Source organism: Oncorhynchus gorbuscha, linkage group LG19, assembly GCF_021184085.1.
Source record: "Oncorhynchus gorbuscha isolate QuinsamMale2020 ecotype Even-year linkage group LG19, OgorEven_v1.0, whole genome shotgun sequence".
Taxonomy (NCBI): Eukaryota; Metazoa; Chordata; class Actinopteri; order Salmoniformes; family Salmonidae; genus Oncorhynchus; species Oncorhynchus gorbuscha.
The window spans coordinates 50,087,838-50,098,181 of record NC_060191.1 but is presented as its reverse complement, the minus strand read 5'-3'; the positions used below and the strand labels follow the sequence as shown (position 1 = coordinate 50,098,181).

The 10,344-nt window shown below is 43.9% G+C and overlaps 1 protein-coding gene across 1 annotated transcript; it reads left to right on the top strand.

Moving 5' to 3' along the window:
- The first annotated feature begins 4,543 nt into the window (after positions 1–4,543).
- Positions 4,544–9,815, top strand: LOC124005346 (TLC domain-containing protein 1-like). The gene is made up of 4 exons (XM_046314496.1): positions 4,544–5,145; positions 6,782–6,864; positions 8,127–8,209; positions 8,922–9,815. The coding sequence occupies exons 1-4, from the start codon at positions 4,940–4,942 to the stop codon at positions 9,321–9,323; spliced, it is 774 nt and encodes a 257-aa protein (XP_046170452.1). The 5' UTR covers positions 4,544–4,939; the 3' UTR covers positions 9,324–9,815.
- Positions 9,816–10,344: the final 529 nt, after the last annotated feature.

Here is a 10,344-nt window from a genome sequence, read left to right as displayed (position 1 = left end):
ACTTTCAAGGAGCGGGACACTAATCCAGACGCTTATAAGAAATCATGCTATGCCCTCAAAAAAACATCAAACAAGCAAAGCGTTAATAAAGGATTAAGATTGAATCCTACTACATCGGCTCTGACGCTGTCGGATGTGGCAGGGCTTCAAAAATATTACGGATTACAAAGGGAAAACCAGACGCGAGCTGCCCAGTGACGCGAGCCTACCAGATGAGATAAATGACTTTTATGCTCACTTCGAGGCAAGCAACACTCCTTCACTGCAGCCGATGTGAGTAAAACATTTAAACGTGTTAACCCTCGCAAGGCTGCAGGCCCAGACGGCATCCCCAGCTGCGACCTCAGAGCATGTGCACCAGCTGGCAGGTGTGTTCACGGATATATTCAATCAATCCTTATCCCAGTCTGCTGTTCCCACATGCTTCAAGAGGGCCACCATGGTTCCTGTTCCCAAGAAAGCTAAGGTAACTGAGCTAAACGACTAGCGATCACTTCCGTCATCATGAAGTGCTTTGAGAGACTAGTCAAGGAACATATCACCTCCACCCTACCTGACACCCTAGACCCACTCCAATTTGCTTACCGCCCCAATAGGTCCACAGACAAAGCAATCGCAACCACACTGCACACTGCCCTTACCCATCTGGACAAGAGGAATACCTATGTGAGAATGCTGTTCATCGACTACAGCTCGGCAATTAACACCATAGTACCCCCGAAACTCGCCATCAAGCTCGAGACCCTGGGTCTCAACCCCGCCTTATGCAACTGGGTACTGGACTTCCTGACGGGCCGACCCCAAGGTGGAGAGGGTAGGTAACAACATCTCCACCTCGTTGATCCTCAACACTGGGGCCCCACAAGGGTGCGTTCTGAGCCTTCTCCTGTACTCCCTGTTCACCCATGACTGCGTGGCCATGCACGCTTCCAACTCAATCATCAAGTTTGCGGACGACACTACAGTGGTAGGCTTGATTACCAACAACGACGAGACGGCCTACAGGGAGGAGGTGAGGGCCCTCGGAGTGTGGTGTCAGGAAAATAACCTCACTCTCAACGTCAACAAAACAAAGGAGATGATTGTGGACTTCAGGATACAGCAGAAGGAGCACCCCCTACCCACATCGAAGGAACAATAGTTGAAAGGGTAGTAAGTTTTAAGTTCCTCAGCGTACACATCACGGACGAACTGAATTGGTCCACCCACACAGACAGCGTTGTGAAGAAGGCGCAGCAGCGCCTCTTCAAACTCAGGAGGCTGAAGAAATTTGGCTTGTCAACAAAAGCACTCACAAACGTCTACAGATGCACAATCGAGAGCGCCCTGTCGGGCTGTATCACCTCCTGATACGGCAACTGCTCCGCCCACAACCGTAAGGCTCTCCAGCGGGTAGTGAGGTCTGCACAACCCATCACCGGGGGCAAACTACCTGCCCTCCAGGACACCTACACCACCCAATGTCACAGGAAGGCCATAAAGATCATCAAGGACAACAACCTCCCGAGCCACTGCCTGTTTACCCCGCTATCATCCAGAAGGCGAGGTCAGTACAGGTGCATCAAAGCAGGGACCGAGAGACTGAAAAACAGCTTCTATCTCAAAGTTATCAGACTGTTAAACAGCCACCACTAACATTGAGTGGCTGCTGCCGAAATACTGACTCAACTCCAGCCACTTTAATAATGGAAATGGATGGAAATTGTTGTAAAAAAATGTATCACTAGCCACTTTAAAAAATGCCACTTAATATAATGTTTACATACCCTAGATTACTCATCTCATATGTATATGTATATACTGTACTCTATATCATCTACTTCATCTTGCCATCTTTGTGTAATACATGTATCCCTAGCCACTTTGAACTATGCCACTTTTATGTTTACATACCCCACATTACTCATCTCATATGTACAGTGGGGCAAAAAAGTATTTAGTCAGCCACCAATTGTGCAAGTCCCACTTAAAAAGATGAGAGAGGCCTGTAATTTTCATCATAGGTACACTTCAACTATGACAGACAAAATGAGAAAAAAATCCAGAAAATCACATTGTAGGATTTTTAATGAATTTATTTGCAAATTATGGTGGAAAATAAGTATTTGGTCAATAACAAAAGTTTATATCAATACTTTGTTATATAACCTTTGTTGGCAATGACAGAGGTCAAACGTTTTCTGTAAGTCTTCACAAGGTTTTCACACACTGTTGCTAGCTTAGTCCAATAATAATAAGGCAGAACAGTTGAAACTGGAGCAGCAGCACGGCCAGGTGGACTGGGGACAGCAAGGAGTCATCATGTCAGGTAGTCCTGAGGCATGGTCCTCGGGCTCAGGTCCTCCGAGAGAGAGAGAGAAAGAAAGAGAAAGAGAGAATTAGAGAGAGCACACTTAAATTCACACAGGACACCGAATAGGACAGGAGAAGTACTCCAGATATAACAAACTGACCCGAGCCCCCCGACACATAAACTACTGCAGCATAAATACTGGAGGCTGAGACAGGAGGGGTCAGGAGACACTGTGGCCCCATCTGAGGACACCCCCAGACAGGGCCAAAAAGGAAGGATATAACCCCACCTACTTTGCCAAAGCACAGCCCCCACACCACTAGAGGGATATCTTCAACCACCAACTTACCATCCTGAGACAAGGCCGAGTATAGCCCACAAAGATCTCCGCCACGGCACAACCCAAGGGGGCGGCGCCAACCCAGACAGGAAGATCACATCAGTGACTCAACCCACTCAAGTGACACACCCCTCCCAGGGACGGAATGAAAGAGCCCCAGTAAGCCAGTGACTCAGCCCCTGTAATAGGGTTAGAGGCAGAGAATCCCAGTGGAAAGAGGGGAACCGGCCAGGCAGAGACAGCAAGGGTGGTTCGTTGCTCCAGAACCTTTCCGTTCACCTTCCCACTCCTGGGCCAGACTACACTCAATCATATGACCCACTGAAGAGATGATTCTTCAGTAAAGACTTAAAGTTTGAGACAGAGTTTGCGTCTCTTACATGGGTAGGCAGACCATTCATAAAAATGGAGCTCTATAGGAGAAAGCCCTGCCTCCAGCTGTTTGCTTAGAAATTCTAGGTACAATTAGGAGGCCTGCGTCTTGTGACCGTAGCGTACGTGTAGGTATGTATGGCAGGACCAAATCAGAGAGATAGGTAGGAGCAAGCCGATGTAATGCTTTGTAGGTTAGGAGTAAAACCTTGAAATCAGCCCTTGCCTTGACAGGAAGCCATTGTAGGGAGGCTAGCACTGGAGTAATATGATCAAAATTATTTTTGGTTCTAGTCAGGATTTTTTGGGGGTTCTAGTCAGCATCACTGTCTGGTATGGCAACTGCCCGGCATCTGACCATAAGCCGCTATAGAGGGTAGTGTGTGCAGCCCAGTACATCACTGGGGCCAAGCTTCCTGCCATCCAGGACCTAAATATTTGTTGGTGTCAGATGAAAGCCCCAAAAATTGTCGGAGACTCCAGTCACCCAAGTCATAGACTTTTTTGCTCTGCTACCGCACCGCAAGCGTTACTGGAGCGCCAAGTCTAGGACCAAAAGGCTCATTAACAGCTTTTACCCCGAAGCCATACAATTGCTGAACAATTAATGTGCCACTGGACTATTTACATTGACCCCCCCCCCTCCATTTGTCTTGTACACTGCTGCTACTCGCTGTTTGTTATCTATGTATAGTCACTTCACCCCTACCTACATGTACAAATTACCTCGACTAACCTGTACCCCCGCTCATGGACTCTGTACCGGTAACCCCAGTATATAGCCTCGTTATTGGTATTTTATTGTTACATTTTATTATCTTTAACTTTAGTTTATTTGGTAAATATTTGCTAATTGGCATATATTATTATTAAATTATTTTCTAAACTCTTTCTTGAACTGCACTGTTGTGTTAAGGGCTTGTAAGTAAGCATTTCACGGGAAGGTCTACACTTGTTGAATTCGGTGCATGTGACAAATAACGTTTGATTTGATTTGAGCGTGCATGCCCTGGGATGTTGCCACTGTTCCACCCTCCTCCTCACTTCCATTTCCCCTTCCCCCACGGGGGCCAGAGAGGCCAGCTGTGGGGAGTGTGTGCTCTGTTTATAGAAAAAGTGGTGGGAGAACAAGACAGTGGTTTATGGAGCAGCACAGTTTCTCACTAATCAAGTTTCAGTCTTTTCAAAGTTAGCTATTAGTCTAAACAAATTAGTTGCTGGATTTGTATTTACATTTTAGTGAGAAATTATTTTGTTTCAGATCTGTGCTCTCATTGGCTAACAAATTCAATTGAAGTTGAGAAATTCCTTCTTTGTATCAAACCTCATAAATTCACATTTTATACAGCCTGATCTGTGATGGTGATAATTTTCCATAGAAACAAAGAACACTGTTTCATAGTAAGTTAACAATATATACCCTGATAATGTTTTTAGCCCTGTCATATAGTTCAATCTTCTTGTTTGTGTTTTGTGAAGTAAGATGAGTGGCCCCTCCCTTGATTCTCTGGTTTTCTGGAAGTAGGCCACCACCCACACCACTCCCCCTTCCCTCTAGTCACAGTCAGACACGAACAGACTGGTTGAGTGGCAACACACTACGAGAGGGAACAAATCTGTGGAATTGGAATGAGCTGTTTAAGGGAGCCCTAGCTTGCCTCCCTCTGAGCCTAGGAAGTGTGAAACGTGAGACAAGCTGCACCTATTCTCTGTGAGTAGTTCTGAAAGCACAAGGGGGAAATACCATATCTAGAACATTGACTCCCTTCAAACACCTGGAGCTGTAACTGTCCTGAGGAGAAATCTCCCCTCACACGTACTTGCCAACGGACCGTGGAGGTGTGAGAAGAGCCGTGGCGATAAGCAGCTGACGTGAAACAGACAAAGAACAAGGAAGAAGAGAGTAAAAAGAGAGAGAGGGGTAGGAGAAGAAAATGGAGGCCTTGCTTCCTGTGTTGCAGCGGCACCCTGGACTGTCTGTGTTGGTGTGCGCTCTGATGTTCCGGGTGGCCCACCGACTACTACAGAACCTGCCTGTTCCCAAAGTGGTGGCGGTGGATGACTTCCGCTCCTGGAAGTGGAGGAACCTCTCGGTCTCTATGGTCCACTCCCTCCTGACAGGGACTTGGGCTGTGACCTGGTGAGTCACTCTCTGCACTGGGACACCATTGTTCATTCATAGTGGATCCACATGATGTTGTGTTATTTAAGGGTGTGTGGTGCAGAGCAGTAACACTCACTGGCAGGGGAGATGGGGGAGACAGGGGAAGGGGTGGGGAGACTAAGGCATTCTCAAGTGGGGAGTTAAATACCACAGTACAGTTTACAAAATGGCATCCTCGGGAAATAAATACTTGTTGAGCTCTGCAATACCACAGATAGAACAATGAGACAGATATTTCACCAAATGTATAAATGTGAAGCATCCGCTTGGCGTTTTCACTCACTACCAAATATGGAAGATGGAATGAGATGGATTTTGTCCGACATTGTGCAAATTTTCTCATTGACGAAACATTTGATCTCTACAGTTTTCTGTTCACAAAACTAGTATCTGTTACGAACAGAGTGGACTGAGTTTTGTAGACGTTACCAAAGGTTTTAGAAATTGTGCTGGTTATGAGTGCAAAGGCTAATTGAGTTATTGCACAGACGCACTTCACAGAGAAAGCATTCCCTAATGGAAATATGCAAATGTATGCTAGAACACACCAGTAGGATCTCACTAACTCGTGCTTGGCTCTGCCCACCTCCTTGCTTATTCTGTCCACTATCACTAATTTGTACCATTTGAAAATGACAGGCTGTGGTCTAGATGAGCATGGTGATGATGTGTTAATGTCATGCTTGTAGTTTAGAGTAGCTGATTAGGGCAGTAAATGTTCCCCTTTGTAGTTAATAACTATCAATATGTGTCAGAGGTTAACCAAATATTGAGTCAGCAACAATGGCACCTTAATCAGATTCAGATTGTGGCAGTTTAGAAAGCACATCTGTTTTGACATTAGAAAAATAGCCTAATTCTTGAGAGTCCACTCAAGTCAATTAGCCTACCTTAATGTCACGCCATAGACATTTTATTTTTATTTTTTACGATTCAATCATAAGCTTGTGAAGTAGCCTATTTCAAAGAGAGCAAGTGGGTGAACTGGAAAAACCTGCTGGCTCGTAAAAGCTGTTATTTAATTGTTACACACATTGTTTTTGTAGTACAAGTATACATTTATTTTGTATTTATTTTTTAATAGATTTTTTTACATATAACTATGCTACTTGTATAGCTAGCTGACTACAACACATACATACATTGGCAGGCTATACATTATAGTGTACTAATAGATGTATCAACAGTTGTTTCATAAGAAAGTGAAAGCAGCTATATTCAACAAGCTGCTTGGACAAGCTGTTCATGTAGTTCACTGATTATTGCCATACACATGTTTACCCTGACCTGCTAGAAAGCACCAGGTTACTCAATAACAAGGGAATGTTATGTCTTACCATAGACTTTGCTATAGACCTTAAGGCATGTATCATCTCATAAAGAAGCAGGATAATATGTTACCAGATAGTGATACTAAGTGTGTGCTTGGTCGGGAAGGTTTCCCAAACTTGGTCCTGGGGCCTCCCCTGGATGCACGTTTTGTTTTTTACACTCAGGGTAGGCCCCAGGACTGAGTTTGGGAAACCATGTGCTACAGGAGTGAGCCATGTGTGTCTGAATGAGAAGATATCAGACCTAACTGTCCATAACCATGTATCCCTGTCCTCTCCAGTGTATTTATCTGGCCTGAGATGGCAACCAACATTCACTCCTTCTACACGGCCCCAGCCTACATACTCATCTGCATCTCATCAGGTCAGTCACTACCCCTTTAAGATGGCTGCTAAAAGAGCTGTGTGTGAAATAGTTCATTCATTCCCAGTTCACCTTTATTGAACTATGAACATTGACCACCACTGGCATGGGAGAGTAGGGTTCATCGTGGAGAATCTGTGAACATGCTATTTTGAGACTTTCACTCCAATGTTGAACTTTATTATAAAGGCTTCAGTCTGGCTTGATCAAATAAAAAAAATAAGTTAAAAGGCATGGAATGAATTCAGAGTACTTGCTCAAACAGAACACACTATACTATCCCCCTCCATCCCCTTTTTCTAGTAAAAGCTGGTATATCCTGGGAAACTAGATACTCTCCCACATTTAAGTGGCAACCAGGTTGAGAGAATGAACAATGCAGATCCGCCTATCTCACCGGGCTCAAATAGGGGATGGGCCACACCCTCAGATCGCTCTGGGCACCAAAACTAATCCCCTAAAGACCCAGCAGTCAAGAGCACTGCTGAAAGATGTGATGACAAGATGTGACTAGTGTTGGGTGTTATTATTCCGTGTGTCTCGCATGCATGCAGGTCTACGGAGAGCCAGCCTGACAACCACAAACCTTCCGTTCCATTGAGACTGTTTGGCATGTATAGAGGTTCACACGACACTCATTTTGAAATCCAGTCTAAAGCGGTTTCTCTGTGTTTGCCTATCAAGTCTAATACATATGATAACTAGGATGGACTATACCAGTACAGTTCAATATATTTCTCTACACTGATGTACATAGGACAGGGAAGTCCTGACCATTTCTTTCTGGTACGACTGTTATCAACCATTTAGATGGCCTTCATCCGTTGTTTGGACCTTGATAAGTAATCCACAGAAATAGAATCTCAGGCTCTGTTCCAATATCTACACTGCATAGAATTTGGATTGAAGCAATGTATTGGGCATGCACTCAAATGGGTATGCTGGTATGCACATTGGAACGTGGCCTAAGATTAGATATTGTATCTAAGAGCTATCTACGTAATATATCTGCACGTTGACTTGGTACTGATACTCCATGTACAGTATATAGCCAAGTTATCGTTACTCATTGTGTATTTATTATTACACGTTTTACTTTTCTATTGTTTCTCCATTTTCTTTCTCAGAATTTTTTTGAAGGGCCCATAATGAAGCATTTCACTGTTAGTCTACACCTGTTTATGTGATGAATAAAATTAGATTTAGGGCACTCCAAAAGGCCTAGAGAGACTGAAGCATTGATTTTTACTCTCCTTTGACAGGATACTTTGTTCAGGATGCAGGTGACATCATCCTAACTGGACACGCAAGAGGATCCTGGGAGTTCTTAATTCATCATGTCCTGGTAAGATCATTTACTTTTTATTGTTTCAGTTTGTACCTACTACCTGGTAAGATAATTTAAAAAAAGAGACCATAGGTAAATTGTTATAGCAGCTACTGGTAGATTGTGTCTGAAGGTTAGATACACTGTATTTAAATGTTGTTTTATGGCCTTGTGAAACCAGACTGATCGCTGCGCTCCTATGGAAGTGAAACCATGTGAGCTGTGAAGGAATTTTAATATTGTATGGTGCTAAGAGATATCGCACTCCTCCTTGGGGGATTTTAATAGGTCAGTAGTGGAATTTTAAAGGTGCCACAGCGAGGGCCTATTCTAAATGAATGCTCCTGTGTGCCTGTCCCCTGCTGGGGAACAACACCCACCATTGTGTGGGGGGATCTGTGTTGTGTTGAACACAGTGCATCTTGCCACTGATCAGAGGCACACACTGAGCTGCGCTTCCCTGTGTCTCTGATCAGTCAGTGGGCATGTATGTCCCAACTTCTCTAACATGGTACATACTGGAACACCTAAAGACCACAAGTTGGTTGATAGTGTTTTCTGGCAATCCATTAAATATACAATATATTCAATAAATTCAATATAAATAGTTTTCTCCCCAGTATTACTATTGCAAAGATTACGGTATCCCAATAGCCTTACTGCTGTAAGGTGGCAGAGTGCCATTGGTATATATTATTAACCCCTTTCTCTCTGTCCTTCCCTTCCTCAGGTGCTCTGGTGCTTCCTTTATTCTCTGTACTCGCACCTCTACGTGGCCGGTGCTGTGGTGGCTCTCTTTGTGGAGGTTAACAGTGTCACCCTGCATTTGAGGCTAATGCTGAAGCTAGCATCACAGCAGGCGTCCCCTCTGTACCAAATCAACAAGTTCCTCAACGTCTTCACATATGTCGTCTTCCGCCTCAGCGCACAGTTCTACCTCACGTATTACATTGTCCAGAACTACTCCTGGATGGACAAAGGAGGCTACTTCCTCATTACCATGACCCTCATGAACACCATGATCCTGATCTACTTTTATCGTCTTCTCCGTGCCGACTTCTTCCCCCGGAGCAGGCCTAGCATGGCGCTAAATGGCACCCATAACAACATCAAAAAGTTCCTCACTGAATGACACTGAGAGCGACATGGCTGTAAACTGGTGGTTGTGTTTGCCTTTTGTTTTGTTCGCTTACTGATATCATTCCTCATCAAGACGTCTCATCTGGTTGCATTGTCAAGCTGTCTTCACAACAACCATAACAGAGCTCTGTCTCTCAACAGCTCGTGTTGTAGTGAGAGGCAGCCAGGAAAGGATGGGGACAGTGGTACATTCCCTATAGTGATGCTTCTCTACTGATGATTATGCCCACTGTGGCTAAAGATCTCTCACAGACACCCAAACAGGGCAGCATAGAGTTAGACTGGTCCATTCACACTGTCTGGGAGAATCCTACTAACTTACCTCCAGGATACTGTGCCACTTTTGCTTCTGATCATGGCTAATACATTCTTATATTTTAAATAAATGTATGTGATTCATGTGGAATGCTCTTTAAAAGAAAAAAATACTTATATATTTAACATAATTTTGTGAATAAATACAGTAGAGAAACAAACTGCCAAAGATATATCGGGCATCACCTTGGTGTTGTACATCCCACCCCACAAACTCTGTCAGCTGTAGCTTAGCAACATAGTTTTATTGAAATTTCCACTCATAGGATTTTGTTATATATACAGTATATACTATTCATAACTATAGTACAGTCGATATTTTTGACATTGTAACAATCTTCCCTGCTTGGTCTCAACAGGTCAACACCAATACGTGGTTGACCAGCATTCTTACAACAGCGACCATTCATTCCATAAATCTAACATAGTGAAATGCATGTATCCCATTGAAAGTAGCTGAATATACGGCCAGGTCTACATTTTCTTGAGGTTACAAGAATCACTTATATCTATCTTTTAATTATTTATCAAAGTGAACCAAACCAAAACGGACAGGTCCAGAGGATGGGTTAGCAATGGGTTTTGGTAAGTTATAGTAGTGCCTATACCACAGTTCCTTCTCAACAACCTTCCCTAGATAGCCCGTACTGTATGTTTATAGATGCAATGTTGGAGAAGATACCAATTACTTCACATTA